The sequence below is a fragment of the Rana temporaria genome, chromosome 4, assembly GCF_905171775.1.
Source record: "Rana temporaria chromosome 4, aRanTem1.1, whole genome shotgun sequence".
Classification (NCBI taxonomy): domain Eukaryota; kingdom Metazoa; phylum Chordata; class Amphibia; order Anura; family Ranidae; genus Rana; species Rana temporaria.
The window spans coordinates 135672783-135693307 of record NC_053492.1 but is presented as its reverse complement, the minus strand read 5'-3'; the positions used below and the strand labels follow the sequence as shown (position 1 = coordinate 135693307).

The window sequence follows — 20525 nt, the reverse complement described above, 5'->3', positions numbered from 1 at the left end:
TTCCCCTGATTCCATCCCTGGCGTCTGTGCTGTGAGGCTGGGGGCTGGTGGACAGTCCTCCGCCCCTGGCACTATAATCCAATGCCACTTGCCAGAGCACCTCCCGGCCGCTCCACACCACTGGCATTGTCTATCTTTTATTGGAGGCAGGTCAGTTTCCTCTCCAACTCTCCCAGCTCCTGTGTGCTTCTGCAGTCATCGCATGTTACTATGCACTTTCAAACAAGTTACTCTTTTGTTTTTATTTACATATTTATGAAACATCTTCAAAAGGCCTTGAAGAAAAGTTTGTGTAATGCCTTTTCAGACCCTGGGAGGTTACCATTTCCTGGTGCAGGACAACATGTTTCGGAGGCTTTGTTCGGTCAGAGGAAGAGTGGTGGAGAAGGTGGCCAGCTGACCGATGTCTTTAACCACTTAACCACTTGCCGGCCCACCGCCATCAATATACTGTGGCAGGTCGGCACAATCCCACGAGCTGTCGTAGCTGTACATCGGCTCCTTTAAGCGGAATAGTGGGCTGCACTGCGGGGGTGCCGATGCTCATGGCTGGCAGTCGCGATGACCACTGGGCAGCTAGAAACCACGATATATTGGTAAAAGTATAATGCAAAAACATAAAATCAAATGGTAATACGTACAAAGTACAAAATGTTGTGCAAGTGGCAAACAAAATAAAGTGCCAAAAACGATGAAATAGAATAGGTAGCACATGTAGGTGAGTTGTTAGTGCTGCACACACCAATTAATAGAATTAAATGGAAGATCCCTCAAGGGGTTTTTAAGCAGTGGAGAGATGTATAAAACAAGTAACAGTTGTTTTTTATAAAAATATATTTATTCCATGTATCACAGTATTAATAGAGGGAAGTAAGCGGCATAGTCATAAAAGCATATTTGGCCAATTCAAGAACATAACTCATCAAGGAAGGAACATGTGCACATAAACTCAAATTGTAACAACAATGAACCTATATGAAAATCCACATGATAACCCTACGCGTTTTATATATCAGGGGAATATATTCAATTCCTGTCGAGAAGGTTGCATTCCCTGGCCGAATAAATTGCTACTCGTCTAAAAGTGCATCCAGCCTTGACGATCCCAGAGTTTCTCAACATGCCTCTCGGGTCCCCCACAGGGAAGAGCCCCACCTCAACACAGCTTACAAGGAGTCACCCCCTGAGGCCCCATACACACGATAGAATCCATCCGCGGATAAATCCGTCCAAACGGGTTTCAGCGGATATATTCTATGGTGTGTACACTCCAGCGGATAATTATCCGCGGATATTTTTCCGTCGAATCGCTTTTCAGCAGATAAAATATTTGCTGACATGCTTAACAAATATATCCGCTGTGAAGCTATCCGACGGATATATCCGTTGGTTAGTACACATTATCCGCGTATAAAAATCCCGCGCATGCTCAGACGAAATAAGGGGATGGGAGCACTCGTTCAGGTAAAACTCTCGTTTGTTTCTGATATGGCACATTCGTCCTGTTAAAGCTCTATTGTGTTGTTTCTTGCCTCTTTTTTTCTCTGCGTTCTCTTGCTAGAATAAACCCGTTTTCTTGCTAATGCTATCTATCCAGATGTTGTAACTTTATTGTAGTCCTCCACATGTCTATGTTTTGTGTTTAATTTTTAAATGGAATTTATTTTTGTTTGGTGTTTTATTTTCTTAATATTTTTTGTGCAATTTCTGTCACCATTGTTTTTTCATGCACATTTTATTTTTTATTTTTTTTTTGGTTGCAATTTCTGGCACCATTGTTTTTTCAAGCACATTTTTTTTTTTATTTTTTTTTTGTGCAATTTCTGGCACCATTGTTTTTTCATGCACATTTTTTTTTTTATTTTTTTTTTGGTTGCAATTTCTGGCACCATTGTTTTTTCATGCACATTTTTTTTTTTTATTTTTTTTTTGGTTGCAATTTCTGGCACCATTGTTTTTTCATGCACAGTTTTTTTTTTATTTTTTTTTTGGTTGCAATTTCTGGCACCATTGTTTTTTCATGCACAGTTTTTTTTTAATTTTTTTTTTGGTTGCAATTTCTGGCACCATTGTTTTTTCATGCACATTTTTTTTTAAATTTTTTTTTTGTGCAATTTCTGGCACCATTGTTTTTTCATGCACATTTTTTTTTTTATTTTTTTTTTGTGCAATTTCTGGCACCATTGTTTTTTCAAGCACATTTTTTTATTTTATTTTTTTTTTGGTTGCAATTTCTGGCACCATTGTTTTTTCATGCCCATTTTGTTGTGTATTTTTTTGGGTGAGGTTATGTCACCATTTTTGTTATGCGTGTGTTTTTCCTTTTTTGTTTCACCAAGTTGGTACACCAAATGTCCCCCCCCCACAAGGAGTTGGTGTCCTTTCTAAATGACACATATTACCAAAAATGTTTCATGCCTAATCAACACAGTGTAAAAAAACAATAGACAAGGTATTTCTGAAAATAAACTCACCATTTATTTCAAACATAATTCAACAAAAAAATAACTAGAAGGGCAGCACTTGCTGAGATAGCAACATACATGCAGACTTGTGTTCCAGACTGCACAGGCAACATAGTCAAGGACAAAATGGCAAACCTTGAGGACCGCATACCGACAACTAAAGAGAACAACTACAAAAAACAAAAACCAGGAGCAGCAGCAAGCGAGCCAATGGAGCCCAGGCTGTGGTAGTCCAAAAAGCAAAAAGTTTTTGGGGGATCAAATGGAAGGCCGGGAATCATCGTCTCCTATTCCTTCTAACCCTCCTTGCAGCAGATCTTCCACGGATCCGGAAATGGCCTCTTGCAGATGGGGAGGATGTGGCAGCAGGAGGAGGTAAGAGATGTTGGGCAGGATGGGCCGGGTCACTGATCTCGGTGTCATCCGTCAGGCAGCCCCTCTGCATCCATAGAATGACCTGATTAAATAGGTTCCTGGCACGCCTCTGATCTTCCTCCCCCCCTGTTGCTAGTTCGTGTGCAACATAGGCACTGTAGGCCTCAGTGCGGGTGAGGGGGGCCCTCATTATGGCGCTTGCCTCCCTTATCATCTCAAGGCTCCTATCCTCCACTTCCCTCCTGCGCCTCATTAGGCCTGCTTGCCTGACCTGGGGGGGAGGGACATGTGGGCTTGTGCTAGCCCTGGGCCTGGGGCCCTCCTGACTAGTGCTTGGCCCGGCCTCCTCCTCCTGGCTGGCAATGACCCCTTCCTCCTGGCTGGCATGCATCTCGGCCTCAGTAGCCGTCAAATCCAGGCTGGTCTCTTCTTCCTGTGGCAAAAAAGGGACATTTTTTACAATTTGACACCAGCAAATCACACACATTTTCAAGGCTCTAGACTGGTTTGTTTTAGCTTACTTTAATGTTTAATCTACTCTCCTTCTGATCCCTGTACTTGTCATCCAGGACCCCTATTTTTCAGACCCCGAATTTTCACAGCCATTTTTTAGTTTGTGCTTACAATATCAACTCAAGAATTAAACCATAATTAGCAGCCCAAAAATTTGGTGTAAAATACTCTACCTCATTTGAAGAAGTGCTCAATCGAAGTTCTGGACGCATGCCAGCCAGCCCCTCACTGTTCTCCTCCTGTCTAGGGTGATCCGTGGAAGGTCTGCTGCCCTGCTGTCTGGGTGGAAGGCTTGACATTGATCGCCGGCCATCCATTTGATCCCCCAAAAACTCCAGCTCCTGGTAGTACCACAGACTTGGCTCCATGGACTGTCTTGCTGCTGCTCCTGATCGTTGCGCCCGTAGTTGTCTTCTTTTTGTGCGGAATGCGGCCCTCAGGTTGTTCAATTTGTTCTTGACCATGTTGCCTGTGCAGTCGGGAACCAATGTCTGCATATATGTTGCAATGTCAGCAAGTGCTGTCCTTCTGCGCGCCCGACTTTTATAGAGGGGGTGTCTACTATCCCAAAGTAGGGGCGTCTCCCGATACTTCGCTATAAGCATACTGATCGCCTCTTGGCCCACAATCTGGTCCATTTCCTTGGTGAATGTTTTTTCACAAAAAACACAATTAACACACTGTAAAAATAAAAATTAAGAAGCATAAAAAAATGCACAGCATTCACATTGTAAGAATATGTGGCACCAGATTTCAAAACTACTATGCAAACACAGTGTCTCCTGCAGCTAAAATGCTGCCCAGCTCTGCCCCATTGTTGTGACCAAAAATTATTTCATATGCAGCCCATTTTACCAAAAAGTTGCCTAAATACGTGTCATCTCTAACCATCCTCCATTTTTTATATTTTGACCATTCCTCAAGGCACTATTTCATGTGTACCTAGCATGCCCCTCATCATTCCTGACATAGAAATACACTTCATAATAACCTCTGGCCAACCAACACAGAACAATACTTGCATGATCACAATACACCTGTCAAAAACTACAAATACGTAGAGCATTCTTCACATCTACATTAAAGTGATGTGTGAAAGCATTGTGAGAAGGAATTAACGTTTTGGGGACACAAGAAACATAAGTAGCGTTAAAAGGGTGCAAACAACAGACCAAACCCCAATCCCATGGCTCTATATTTTTTAGGCCTCTGCTGATCCCATGTTCCAATTTTCTTACCTTACTATCTCTAGCTCCTCGTGAAGCACCTTCAATTAATCTCCGCGTAACGTACGTAACCACGTAGGTTCCCTTTTATACACTCCGCGTGTGCGTGATACACCGCCTTTGCCATGCCCCCTAATCAATGTTAACTCAAAATATCTGGCGTTAAGTGGGTAACTTCTGTCAAATGTGAGAATCAGCTCCGCGTAACGTACGTAACCACGTGGCTTCCTTTCTAGACACTCCGCGTGTGCGTGACACACCGCCTTTGCCATGCCCCCTAATCAATGTTAACTCAAAATATCTGGCGTTAAGTGGGTAACTTCTGTCAAATGTGAGAATCAGCTCCGCGTAACGTACGTAACCACGTGGCTTCCTTTCTAGACACTCCGCGTGTGCGTGACACACCGCCTTTGCCATGCCCCCTAATCAATGTTAACTCAAAATATCTGGCGTTAAGTGGGTAACTTCTGTGAAACGAGCGAAGAATCTCCGCGTAACCTACGTAATTACGTTTTATTCATTCTCTACACTCCGCGTATGCATGAACCGCCGCCCTCGTACACGCCCATGACGGGACATTTCCTGGTTTCCACGCCCCTAATCTCTGTGGGGATGAAAGATGGCGATGACAGGCGACCATGCACGGAGCTCTCAGGCCAGAAGTGAGGGGAGAGAGGCAGGAACGTCCCGATCCCGTCCCAAACGGTATAAGGCCACTAATATGGCTTTTGAGGAAATGATAGAGCTGGTGGATATAATGCGGAGGAAGGACTATGATGGCAAATATGGGCCATACAAGACCCCCAACCGCAGAAAGGGGAAAATAATGGAGAAGGTGGCAAGAAAAATGAAGAGAATGTTTGGGATCACCCGGTCCAAGGAGCAGCTACGGAAGCGGTGGTCTGATTTGAAACTGAGGGAGCCACATCAGTACAAGAGGATCAAAAAAATCTTAAAGAAAAGTAAGTTAATTATATTAGTTGGGGGGGGGGAACCTTTTTTGAATTTTAGCTTGGTCAGGTACATTTCTACATCTGTCTCCTTGGCCTGGTTGTACTTCTGAGCTCATGTTGAAATAGAAGGTGTTGTTCATCAACATTTTTCTTGGGCAACGACTGTTAATAGTAAACATCTTTGACATCAGCTTATTTCTCCCAAATACGATGTTAGCCCAGGAACAAAACACCTGGACATGCCTCTCTGGTCAAAAACATGGTTTGTAAACATTGTGTACAAATAGAGTTGTTGAAAATGCAAATCCAAGACTGTGTAATGCCAACAGTGCTACTAAGCTGGTGTTTTCATATCTGAAATCCAGAGCACCTGTGTCTCCACCTAAATATTATGATTGTAATTTGTATGGTGTCCGTGTTAAAATTTAAGGGGGGGGACATCCATGTGTGTCACTTTGCCAAAAAGGGCCCGAATCAGAGCTTGCCATAGAAGTCATCCAAAATGTAGGAGTGGGGGGGAGAAGACCCAATTTAGCCCCAAAAAAAAGCCTCTTCCTTAATAAAGCAATGTATGCGATTTCTGCTCTACAATATCTGTGTGTTGATGAGTATACCTTTTTGTCATTGTTTATTTAAGGGGAAAGAAGACGCCTGCAGTTTGAGGAGGCTGAGAGGGCCAGACAAGGCCAACATCAAACATCTCGCCATGTGGAGGAGGAGGAGGATGTGGAAGGAAGAGAGGAGGATGTGGAGGAGGAGGAGGAGGATATGCAAGGAAGAGAGGAGGATGTGGAGGAGGAGGAGGATATGCAAGGAAGAGAGGAAGATGTGGAGGAGGAGGAGGAGGATGTGCAAGGAAGAGAGGAGGATGGAGTCATCTTGGATCTGGTACTTGTGGATGAGGAAGGGGATTTTGATGAGGATGCTTTTAAAAATTTAGAAGATGGTGGATTGATGGAAGGAGGAGTCGTTGAGGATGATGGGGAAGTGGTGCAAGAAGGAGGAGTGATTCAAGATGTTGAAGATGTGGAGGTTGGAAGGAGCACACCATCAGGTCAGTGTCACACCAGCTTGATATGGAAAAACAGATGTAGATAGGGTTGCCACCTCATCCCTTTATTCACAAACACATATGGATTACACATGTTCTGTGGCTAGTGTAATGCTGATATGGCACCAGATGAGTTTAATTACCACCTTAATCAGCCACAGAACCTGTAAAATTAATATGTGTTGTGGTTTAAAGGGATGAGGTGGCAACCCTATATAGATCTAGACAGGCTTTTTCTGACATTGTATTTGTTTGGCTTCATTTTGTAGGGGATGAAGATGTTGCTCATCATTTTTCTGCCGCCAGTGCTGGAATCATAATACAGCAAGTGATGGAGTGCAGCAGTGAGATGGACAACATGCGCCAAAGATTGCATCTCATGGAACAAAATGTTAAATCATACTTTTTAGAGTGCTGCACCGAGCTGGAAACTATGCGCCAACAAATGAGTGCCATAGAACTGAAATATAAAAACATCATTGACATGATGGGCCGGGTCAAAGACTGACCACCCCCCCCCCACCCGCCCATCCCCCAACCTGTTTTATTTTGTTAGTCAGCAATACGCCAAAATTTGAAGATGCACACACAGTGTGGCAACATGTGCTATCTGCCATCACAGGATCTTGATTATCTGTGCTTTGTGGGTACAACCCCCTCCTCCATTCTCAAGTAGTTTTGGAGGAAGGGTTTGCTCCCACATAACACAGACATTGATCACTCATGATGGCAGATAGCACATTTCGCCCTTTGTTGTTGTTTAGATGTTGTAGAACTGACATTTGTCCATTGGTGTGTGCATCTTCAAATTTTGGCGTGTTCAGGTGTGAACTCACACCATGACTGGGATGTGCAAGTGAAACATTTTTGTCTTTTACATGTTTTACACATTTTATATGTTTTTAAAAAAATAAAGGCTTCAATCAAAAAGCCGAAAAAGTAAAAAAAAAAAAAAAAAAAAATAATATTAAAATCAAAGAAAAACTAAAAATTTTTTAAATTTTTTGAATTACAGTAAAAATTTAAACACAAATGTTTGTGGAAGATTTGAATTATTTTCCCAGAAAAAAAAAAAAAAATTAGTTTTTAAAAAAATTCACACACAAAAATTGTGTTCTGTTTACTATTGTGAAATATTCTAGTTGTGGGAAAAATGTCAATTTTAAATACATTGGTGAACTCCAAAAATATAGGAGAATAATGATTGTTAAAACTCCAAGAATTCGAGAACTCAAAAATATAAAAAGAAAAAAAATCAATGCAAAAAATCAAAGTTGACATGTTTGTTAATAAACATTTGATTGAGTCAGCAAGGAAAATGAAAAAGCTGAAAATAAAAAAAGCTTGTCCAAAAAACAAACAATGAGTGGCTTTCTTCTTTTATATGCTGGATACCCAGTTTGTAGATGAGTGAATAATGTACAATTGTGTTTATTTACTAAAACCTGAACCCTACATTTGGCACTAGAAGTGCACTATTTTTGTTGAGAACCAGGAAGACAGATAAAACGAGAAAAAGCAGTAATGACAAACAACTGTATAAAGTCCAATGGTCTAATTATTTATTATTTCTGTGAATATTCCTTTCTTTTGGGGGCCGAATTAGAAAGTAATATCATCTGGCATAGCAATGGCCCCCCGACCCATGAAGTACTCAACATATTTGTTGCGTACCTCACGAGCAGATTGGGTGCCAATGCCAGCGCGACCAGTGACCAGCCCAGGGAGAGGATCTGAGAGTAGTCTTGCCTCAGAAACGCTGTCGGGTAGGTACGTCTGGGAATGCCTGCGTAAAAAGTTGTGCAAAATGCAGCAGGCAAATACAATGGTGTTCAATTTATATTCCGCCAGATGTATAGCTGTCAGGAACAGGCGGAACCGGTTGGAGAGAATCCCAAAGGCATTCTCGACTACCCTCCGAGCTCTGGACAACCGATAATTGAACACCCTCCTCTCGTAGGTGAGGGTCCTCTGGGGAAAAGGCCGCATTAGGTTAGGTCCAAGCCCGAAAGCTTCGTCCGCTAGGAACACAAACGGAAGTCCTTCCACATTATCTTCATCTGGTGGCAGTGCCAGACCACCAGTTTGTAGACGATCGTAGAATTCAGTCCGTGAGAACACTCCCCCATCTGACAGCCGGCCGTTCTTCCCCACGTCCACATAGAGAAACTCATACTGTGCCGACACCACCGCCATCAACACGATACTATGAAAACCCTTGTAGTTAAAATAGTCGGACCCCGAGTGGGGTGGGGGCACAATGCGGACATGCTTCCCATCTATTGCTCCACCGCAGTTCGGAAAATCACAACGCTGGGCAAATTGGGAAGCCACAGACTGCCATTCCTGTGGTGTGGAGGGTAGCTGTGGGGACAAACCAAAAAAAAATGTTCAGTAATTTATCAGATAAACATTGCAATCACAATACAAAAACCATCACATTGTGCAACTTCAACAACAGGATTCAAATTTCATAACATCATTGTGAAGTGAGTATTTAGTTAAAACAATATAGGCCCACTTAATTATCAGACTCCACATCCCTCTGATGATAGAGCAATAAACTAATTTCAGGGGGGAGGAGGGGGGGGGGGCAGAGCTACAATTGATTAGCCACAAATTCAAAAATTGGCTAGGTGTGTTTGGGCCTAGCAAAGCATGCTGGACAGGTTTATGGTGGGTAAGGACAAAATATGCAGGTAGGCCCAAATAAAATTTTTTTAAGGTTAACAACATGCATGGGGAGAAAAGGGAACATCCCACACACAGCAGATTCAAATCTCATGGTTATTATGGAAGAAAAATAAATTAGACTTTCTCACACATTTAAAAAAAAAACATTGTGATGTTAAAATTAGGGAACTTACCTTAATATACTCCTCCTGCAGAACATGTATGATGGCAGTACACGTCTCCGGTATGATGACCCCAAGCGCCTGCGGAGAGATGCCTGTGGAGAACTTGAGGTCCTGCAGGCTCCTCCCAGTCGCCAGGTACCGCAACGTGGCAATAAGCCTCTGCTCGGCCGTGATGGATTCCCGCATCACAGTGTCCTGCCTCGTGATATAGGGGGACAGAAGTTCCAGCAGACGGTTGAATACGGGGTCCGTCATGCGGAGAAAATTCCTGAAATCATCAGGATTATTCTCCTGGAGTTCCCTAAGCAGAGGCATATGTGAAAAATGGTCACGCTGGCGCAACCAATTCTTGGTCCAGAAACGCCTCCTCCCAGTGTTCCTGCCCAAACAACTGATTCGCTGAGCCTGTCCATAAGCAAACCCATAAACACCACCAATTCGCGAGAATCGACGATGCTGCTCCATCATGGATTCAAACCGACAGGCTGGTCAGTCAAGAACACACTCCAACAGAAAGCACCCCCAAATCCAGCACAACCTGCTAAGCCCGCACGACACACAGATACGAGCGCACAGTACGCGGAAACGTGCTGAAAGCCTGTGCCCGAATGCCAACTGCAAACCCGCAAGCACACGCACTGAACCCAAGAATACCACCTGTCAAACCACGGAGACTGAAAAGCACGAATCGGCTCTAACCAAACCTTCACTAGCACGCGGTCACACGGAACTAGCAAAAGCGGAACAGAGGGCGGCGCCGTTGACTTTGGTCTTCCCCTTTATAGTGACGTCTTACGTGGTTTACGCTGCATACGTTCTGGTTCGCGGGGATTTTTATACGCTAGTGTGTACGTGACAGCGGATCAACAGATAAATCCGCCGATCCGCTGAAACCGATCCGCGGATAAATTCAAGCGCATGGATTCTATCGTGTGTATGGGGCCTAATAACCAAGGGGAAAATGAGAGGAGTTTTAGTTTGAGGGAGGGGTGCGACCCAACGGCCATCCGCAGTTATTCTTTGGTGGTTCAATAACTAGATGAGCTCAAATAGTGGGCAACATAGTGCAACAAATGGCACCTTCACAGGTTTTTTGTTGTCTAAAAGACATAGGGAGAGGTTTTGTGTTAGACAGCCTTCCAGCGATTTCACCTCACAACCACCAAAGAATAACTGCGAGTGGTCGTTTGGTTTGCACCCCTCCCTCAAATGAAAACTCCTCTAATTTTTCCCTTGGTTATAAGGGGGTGACTCCTTGTAAGCTGTGTGGAGGTGGGGCTCTTCCCTGTGGGGGAACCCAAGAGGCATGTGGAGAAACTCTGGGATCGTCAAGGCTGGATGCACTTTTAGACGAGTAGCAATTTGTTCGGCCAGGGAATGCAACCTTCTCGCCAGGAATTGAATATATTTCCCTGAAGAAAACTTGTAACTTAAATTGGTCGAAAAGGGTAGGGATATTATGTGAATTTTTATATAGGTTCATTTTTGTTACAATTTGAGTTTATGTGCACATGTTCCTTCCTTGATGAGTTATGTTCTTGAATTGGCCAAAAAAGCTTTTTATGACTCCCATGCATCTATGCCCCTTACTCCCCTCTTTTGATACTGTGATACATGGAATAAATATATTTTTATAAAAAAACAACTGTTAATTGTTTTATACATCTCTCCGCTGCTTAAAAACCCCCTTGAGGAATCTTCCATTGAATTCTATTAATCGGGGTGTGCAGCACTAACAACACACCTACATGTGTTACCTATTCTATTTCATAATTTTTGGCACTTTATTTTGTTTGTCGCTTGCAATACATTTTGTACTTTGCACATATTACCATTTGATTTTATGTTTTTGCATTATACTGCTATGTATTGATTTTACCAACAGCTCAGCACTACTTTCTTACATATTCATACACTCAGGTCTTGGTTTCACCTGTCAGTGTTTTTTAGCAGTTGATTCACATTCAGTCCCCTTTTTTAGTTGTCATTCAGCTGTTCCATAGTAGCGTGTGAATATTTTTTTATCTAGAAACCATGATCTGTCATCTCCTATAGTCAGTCCCCTCCCCCCACAGTTAGAACATACACTAAGGAACACACAGTTAACCCTGTGATTGCCCTCTAGTGTTAAACCCTTCCTTGCCAGTGACATTTACACAGTAATCAGTGCATGTGTATAGCACTGTTAGCTGTATAATTGTCAATTGTTTTAAAAATGTGTCTAAAGTGTCCGATGTGTCTGCCATAATGTCACAGTCCCAATAAAAATCACAGATCGCCGCCATTACTAGTAAAAAAAAAATATAATAAAAATGCCATAGATGTATCCCCTATTCTGTGGACGCTATAACTTTTGCGCAAACCAATCAATATAAGCTTATTGTGATGTTTATTACCAAAAATATTTAGAAGAATACTTATCGGTCTAAACTGAGGAAAAAAGTTAGCTTTTTAAAAAAAAAATATTATAGCAAAAAGTACACAATATTGTGTTTTTTAAAATTGACGCTCTTTTTTTGTTTATAGCGCAAAATATAAAAAACGCAGAGATGATCAAATACCACCAAAAGAAAGCTCTATTTTTGGGGAAAAAAGGACGTCAATTTTGTTTGGGTACAGCATTGCACGAGTGTGCAATTGTCATTTGAAGTGATGCAGTGCTGTATCGCAAAAAATTGCCTGGTCATTGAGCAACCAAATCTTCCAGGGGTGAAGTGGTTAAGGACCAAGCCTCTTTCTGAGATTTAGTGTTTACAAGTGAAAAACTTTTTTTTTTATAGAAAATTACTTAGAACCCTCAAAGATTATATATTTTTTTCTAACACCCTAGAGAATAAAATGTCGGTTGTTGTAATACTTTTTTGTCACACCATATTTGTGCAGCGGTCTTACAAGTGCACTTTTTTGGAAAAAAAAAAACACTTTTTTGAAAAAAAGACAACAGTAAAGTTAGTCCATTGTTTTTATATTGTGAAAGATAATGTTACGCCGAGTAAATTGATGCCCGACTGGCGACAAAATTTTACCCTTGAAAATCTCCATAGGCGACGTTTAAAAAATTCTACAGGCTGCATGTTTTGAGTTACAGAGGAGGTATAGGGCAATAACTATTGCTCTTGCTCTAGCGATCGCATCGAAACCTCACATGTGTGGTTTGAACACCATTTTCATAAGCGGGTGCTGCTCACGTATGCGTTCGCTTCTGCACGCGAGCTCAGTTGAACGGGACATTTTTTTTAAAAAAAATCTTATTTATTTTACCTTTTATTTAAAATTGTTACACTGTTCTTTTTTTTTTTTTTTTTTTTAATGGTCACTTTTATTCCTATTACAAGGAATGTAAACATCCCTTGTAATAGGAAAAAAGCATGACAGGACCTCTTAAATATGAGCTCTGAGGTCCAAAAGGCCTCAGATCTCATATTTACACTAAAATGCAATAATAAAAAAAAAATAATGTCATAACATTTTTTCCCTTTAAGAGAATTGGGTGGAAGTGACGTTTTGACATCACTTCAGTTAGGCTAGGGAGAGGATCCAATGGCTTTGGAGAGTGGCAGGAGGGGGGCCCCTCTCCCAACGCCGATAAAAGTGATCTTGCAGTAAATCCGTTGCAGAGACCACTTTTATCTTGAAGCGGACCGCCCGTTATTGAAGAGGATACCGGGGTTATGGTAGCTAGCTGCTACCATAACTACGATATTCATCTTCAAAGTAGTGACGTATAACGACAGTGGGTGGTCCGGAAGTGGTTTATCAATTTTTCAGTCCTCAGCGCCAAGGTCTGATAGGTTCAAGCAACAATCGCCAACGTCTGCATTATATGGTACAAGAATATCTAGGGGCAAGAGCAGACTTGAAGACCCTTCCAACAGAACATCCATTGGGTTACTGGGTCTTGAGGATGGACCACTGGCCAGAACTTGCACAATGCAATTGTGCTACTGGCCTGTCCTGCATCCATCTGAACACATATTCAGTGCTGCTGGAGGGTTTGTAACGGATCAAAGAGTGCGCCTGTCCACAGACTCCGTTAATATGCTCACATTTATAATAATTAATCAGTCCTGGATCAGCAGCTATCAAGCACCTGATGCTGATGTAACTGATTGAGTGAGTGAGTGAGGGAGTAACTTGTATAGCGCAACAAATGCGGCACGTGTGTAAGACTGCGCTGTTGTTTTATAAGCATTTTAATAAATAAATAAATAAAATTACGATTTTTGAAATAATATTTAAAAGCATGGCCCGTTCCTGCGCCCAACAAGGTTAACTGTGAAAGATTATAGTGTTCTGGCATCACCAACACCTAAGGCCAAATTTTTCTGCAGAGTATATATTGCAGTCCGTATAGTATATATTAAAAAATGAGAGAAGGGGAACTCCATGCCAAAAGAAATAAAATTGGGGTCCCCCTCAAATTCAATGCCAGACCCTTATCTAAACATGTAACCTGACAGGCCACAGGAAAAGAGGGGGGACGAGAGAGTGTCACCCCTCCTGAACTGTACCAGGCTACATGCCCTCAACATAGGGTGGGGTGGGGACAAGGGCCTCATCCCCTTGCCCTGTGGTTGTAGGAGTCTGTGAGCAGGGGGCTTATTGGAATCTGGAAAAACCCTAAGATCCCCAGATCCCGCCCCCTTATGTGAATGGATGTCAGGTACATTGTACCCCTACCCATTCACCAAGAAAAGTGTCAAAAAAAAACCCACAATACACAGTTTTTGACAAGTCCTTTATTAAAAAAAAAAGTGCCCCACGAGGTCCATCCATCTTCATGGCACCGATGGACCTGAAGAATAGGAAAAAAAAAACTCCAAGCGGGGGGGCCCTTTACAAAAAGAAGAAGAAATAAAGAAAAATATATATTAAAAAAGGGGGTAGCCATCCGGGGCCCTGGGGACCTCTGGGCCCTTTAATAAAAAGAAAAAAATAAATAAAAAATATATATTTTTTTTTAAAAGGGGGGTTGCCATCGGGGGCCCTGGGGACCTCTGGGCCCTTTAATATATATATATATATATATATATATATATATATATATATATATATACACACACATTATTATTATTTTTTATAAAAATAAATTACAAAAAAAGGGGGGTTGCCATCCAGGACCTCTGGGCCCTTTAATAATATTAATAATAAAACAAATAAAAAAATAAAAAAAAATACACATTTATAAAAAATAAAAAAGGGGGTTGCCATCCAGGGCCCTGGGACCTCTGGGCCCTTTAATAATAATAATAATAATAAAAAAATATATAAAAAAAAAAAAGGGGTTTTGTATATATATATATATATATATATGTGTATAAATATATATATATATATATATATATATATATATATATATATATATATATATATATATATATATATATGTGTGTATATATATATATATATATATATATATATATATATATATATATATATATATATAAAAGAAATACAAATAAAAAATAAATAAACAAATAATATATATTTTTTTTATAAAAAAAATGGGGGTTGCCATCTGGGGCACTGGGGACCTCTGGGCCCTTTAATAATAATAATAATAATAATAATAAAAAATAAATATATATATATATATATATATATATATATATATATATATATATATATATATATATATATATATATATATATATATATATATATATATAAATAAAAAATAAATACAAAAATATAAAAATATATATATATATATATATATATATATATATATATATATATATATATATATATATATAAAAAAGGGGGGGTTGCCATCAGGAGCCCTGTGGGCCTCCGGGCCCCTGGGAACCTCCGGACCCCTTTTTTTTTTTTTTTAAAGGGGGTTGCCATCCGGGCCCCTGGGGACCTCCGGCCCCTTACAGGTGTACTGCCTGTACCCCCCTGATGGCGGCCCTGCTTGTACCCATTAACATGGGGACTAGGTGCTTCGGAGGGACACCAAAGCACCCTCCCCATGTTGAGGGCATGTGGTCTGGATTTTGGGTTAGACGCCCACGTCATTTTGTGGCCGAAAAGCACCGCTAAAATGACAGTAAAGCACCAATAAATCTATTGGTGCTTTACCACTAACGAGACCCGCTGGCAGCACGAAAGGGGTGTAACTGTTGAACATCCTGGCCCAAATTCTGAAAATGTTTCTGTACAGCCTGGAAAGACAAAGCCCCTACATATTATAACTTGCTAACTTAATAAATCCTGTAAGGACTGTGAGGCTCTTTCAGCAGAAAGTGACCATAAAGTATAACCCACAAAAGGTATACTAGGGGGTAGGATGTCAGAAACTGGCACTCAGATTACAGAGGTATGAGCATTCTTGCAGAAAAATTGGGAGGCGTTTTTTTTTTGGAATTACCTGGCTGAAATAACATATATCTTATGTCAAAAGAACATTTTTTTTTTTTTTTGTTATTTTATTAGGAATATTTCTTAGTGGGGTATGAAGAAAAACGATTTGTTCAGATCGAGGAATTAAAAAAAAAAAAAAATATTGCATCATGAAGATATGTTCACCAATAAACAATAAAATATTCGCAGAACTATGATACAATGGGCAAAAACAGTAAAGCTGAAAAAGCAACATAAAAAATATCCAAAAGTGAGACAATCTGCTGAGATATAAAACAAGCGGAGGCCCTTTGCTGCAAGGAGTGGCCCATGGCTATGTCATGCTGCCAGCAAAGGGGTTATTGCATGCATGCTTAGACCAACAAAGGTCAATATTCCACTCCCACCAAAACTCATTCCGAGGGGAAAGAAAAAAAAAAAGGGGGGGAGCCTGGCTTTCCGACTTGGTTACAAGAAATGAGAATCGGTGTAGGTAGTTTGATAGTGTTTTTTGTGTTCCCCGCTGGCATCAGCAAAATTATACATATTTAAAAGAAATAACAAAAACCTCCTTTTTGTGTAGATGATAAATAAATAGTTATGGAATGCTACGTTTTAGTTCAGCAGAAGGTCTACGGAATGACACACAGGAGTCAAACTAGCAGTTCAGGGACTCTTCAAAATATGGTTTAAGCAAGCGTCCGCAAAGTGTGTAATAAGTAACAGCTCTACTTGACACAGAACTGCAACTGACTTGGAAATGACATTTTATGTTTGTTTCAAGGGAAAGATAACCAAAAAAGCATTCATTTCTATAGCATCACAATAATTATGTCCAGGCATGGGGGGGTTGGGGGAGAAGTAAAACCAGAAACCACTTTCACATAAGGGGGGATTTATTATTTTCTGCTTTAAGTCTAGCCACATTGCCCTGAAAGCAACATGAACTCAGTAAATGGCAACAAAAGAAACCTGGAAACTTAGATTGCTGCCCATTCAATTTCTTTAAACCATTTTTAGAACTAGTTTGGATGTTACGAGCCTAGACAACTCCTATACACTGTGTCCTCGGTGGAAGGCAAGTTACTCGTTAACGCTTGGAAAGCTCGTTAGATAGCCAGTCCAGTCCTTCATACAGACCTGTGCCCTGAGTTGCACATGTTGCTTGCACGTACCAAGTCCTGTTGCGGAGACACTGAAGTGCCAGCTTGTCAGTCATCTCACTGATGGCCATGGCATTGGGCAAATCTTGTTTGTTTGCAAATACCAACAACGCTGCCTCTCTCAGCTCATCTTCCTGAAGCATTTTCTGTAACTCTTCTGCTGCCTCCTGGATTTGCTCTCTGTCATTACTATCTACAACAAAAATGAGGCCCTGTGTATTCTGAAAGTAATGCCTCCAGAGGGGTCGAATTTTATCCTGGCCACCAACATCCCAGACGGTGAAACAGATATTTTTGTATTCTACAGTTTCCACATTGAAACCAATTGTTGGGATGGTTGTGACAATCTCTCCGAGCTTCAGCTTGTACAGAATTGTTGTTTTTCCAGCGGCATCAAGACCGACCATCAGAATCCGCATCTGTTTCTTTCCGAAGAGCCGGGAGAAGAGGGAGGAGATGGTGAGGCCCATGGTGGCGGCTCGCTGCTCTCGGTCCGCTCTGTGCTGTGCTCTCGTCAAAAGAACATTTTAATGAGTACCTGAAGCATAGATAAAAGCCCTTCAGAAGAGGTACAGAAAATGTTAGCTCTTGGTGTTGTAAGAGGAACCAAGCATTGGTCATCCCTAAGTTGGCAGTTTAGGGTTCTAAAATAACTGCAGGAAACTAAATAAAATATCCAAATGTAATACTTATAGCATGGCTTGGATGAGTTGATGGAAAGGTTGGACCACTCCAGATACATTACTATCCTTGCTTTTAATAAATGGTATAAGTACTGTATATACTCGAGTATAAGCCGACCCGAATATAAGCCGAGGCACTTAATTTTACTGCCAAAAACAGGGAAAAAGTATTGACTTGAGCATAAGGCTAGGGTGAGAAATGCAGCAGCTACTGGTAAACAATGCCCATCTGCAGCCTTGCTGTGCCCATCTGCAGCCTCACTGTGCCCATTTGCAGCCTCACTGTGCCCATTTGCAGTCTCATTGTGCCCATCTTCAGCCTCATTGTGCCCATTTGCAGCTTCACCTTTTTTAGCAGCTGTCACTACCTCATAGCAAGATTTTCTAACTACTATACATCCATCCATTTGCCTTAATGTTTTTTCAGGTATTTCCCCTAGATACTGGTTTGCCCTAACAAGTGGCCAGTTTCCAGACTGACAGCTCTGCTTGCATGCTGCGGCTTTCAGAACCTCATTATTAGTGCATGATGCTGCACATTGCAAATCTCAATGCTAAGTGTTTGGTGGCCATCCACTGTAACTAAGCCAAAACTCCCCCTCATTTGTGATAGACTCAGTTTCCCAGCATTGTATCAGTGCTCCATCTATCACAAACGAGGAGGAGGTGGGGCTTTGTTACAGTGGACGTCCCCTTGACTGCATGAAAAATGTGCTGAAAAAGTCAGCTTATACTCGAGTATATATGGTAAGTTCCCTTAACAGCTATGCAGATACTCCCAGGAGTCCTGAGTCCAGAATGTCACAGTGTGCTTGAAGGACCATTTTCTTTGGCTGAACATGACTGAATGAATGGGCATATGTGCTGATCATACAGCCCAGTATCAAACAGAGCACAGTTACATAATATAAGCACCACTGGATACACCAATGCAAATCGTGTTCATTGTCACAATTTAATGATTATTTCAGGCTGTAGACTGTGAGGGGGGGATCTGTAGAAGGGAGGAGTAGAGGGGTACAAGGGATGCGTGTGAGATAATTATAACCCCACAAAGATGCCATCCAATAAAAAACATATGACAAACTAGAACAAAATTGAGTGGGACTTTACATGTACTTTGTAGGGTTTAATTAATGCACAAATCAAGGAGACTTTTTATTCTACACATAAAAAAGGTTAGAGACAAAAACGGGTGTTGTTGCCCTGTTTGAGGAATCCGAAAAATCTGCCTACGCGCTTCACGGGATGACCCGCCTTATCAGGTCTCAGATTATATTACAAATTATACTTAAACTGTAATGATTAATAAACATATTAGTGTCCGATTTTTATAGTGAATGAAAAACTTTACATTAAAAATTGCAGCAATGTTAGCTAATAGTATCACATTTCATTTTAATTATAGTTTAATAGTTTAATAAATCTACCAATTGGAGCATGATAAAGCCTGTTACATTCACTGCAACAAATCATGGGGGAGAAAGGAGAGCGGGAGGGTTAACTTCTAAGGAAAAGTGCACATATAACATGTAATATAAATTTAAAAAAACATACTCTTGGGAGGTGCTCGTTGCTGGCGGAGAGACCGATCATGATGGCCGCACAGTGAGGTAGCTCCGCTAAGCTCCTCTAAGCCAAAGAATGCAACCAAAATAGCTTCCACTTATTTCACTTATCCCACACCTGCACCCGAAGCAAGCACGTCAGCAAGCAGAGCTGCTAAATTTAGCGAGACACTGGAAGGCGGGAGAGACAGTCGGTACGGCAGGCGGGAGAGAGATATGAGTGACAGGAGACACACGACAGGGACATCAAGGGCCTTTTCCTGTCCACGGATGCGGAGAAGGCCTTCGATAGAGTGGCATGGGATTTCATGACGGCAGTGTGCAGACATGTGGGACTAGGCCCACACATGTTGCCATGGATTTCTGCCTTATACCATAACCCCACGGCGAGATTAAAAATAAACGGGACATTATCTGAAAAAGTCCACATTAGGAACGGCACTAGACAAGGCTGCCCCCTGTCCCCGCTACTGTTCATCTTATCTCTAGAACCCTTCATAGGAGTAGTTAAACTTAATAAGGCAGGGACAAAATTATGGACAGGGAGTTCAAGCTGGCAGCGTACGCGGATTACCTCCTTTTTTTCTTAACCAACCCAACGGACAGTATCCCCAACCTTCTGACCGAATTCACCCACTATGGCTTCATCTTCAACCTGAAAATAAATTACACAAAATCAGAGGCCATGAACCTCTCGCTACCGAAGGAGCTGTTGAGATGGACCAAAGCGGACTCAAACTTTAAGTGGGGCGACCGAGCCATTAAGTACCTAGGCACCTGGCTAACGCCACAATTACAGAATATTTTTGAATGTAACTTTCCACCCCTTTTAAAAAATTGTACAGACGACATCACAAGATGGCAGGTGGGCTACTTCTCTTGGTTCGGGCTAGCGGCCATAGTTAAAATGGTTATTTTACCCAAGCTTCTTTACCTACTGAGGACTCTACCCATAAAAATACCACCACACTTCTTTAAAACGCTCAATTCTATTCTACTGAAATTCCTATAGTATCAACGTAAACCCAGAATAAAATTATTGTGGTTGACCCGATCTAAAGAAGAGGGTGGGATTGGGCTACCAAACTTCAAGCACTACTACTATGCGTTGCATTTAGCTAGGGTGATTGACTGGCACTGTCACAGACAATCCAAAGACTGGGTGGCACTGGAGGAATGGCTCTGCGCAAAGCCGCTGAAATTCTCCCCGTGGAACCCAAGAACTGACAACTCACTCAACCCAGGTAACCATCCCATCACAGGCAACACTTTAAAAATATTAAGTTATGTCCCCAAACAAAGAATTGTCACTACCCCTCTCAGCC

The 20525-nt window shown here is 41.5% G+C and overlaps 1 protein-coding gene across 1 annotated transcript; it reads right to left on the bottom strand.

Moving 5' to 3' along the window:
- Nucleotides 1-16212: 16212 nt before the first annotated feature.
- Nucleotides 16213-17456, bottom strand: LOC120936614 (ADP-ribosylation factor 4-like). Its single transcript, XM_040349095.1, has one exon. The coding sequence runs from the start codon at nucleotides 17417-17419 to the stop codon at nucleotides 16877-16879; it is 543 nt and encodes a 180-aa protein (XP_040205029.1). The 5' UTR covers nucleotides 17420-17456; the 3' UTR covers nucleotides 16213-16876.
- Between the last annotated feature and the right edge of the window lie 3069 nt (nucleotides 17457-20525).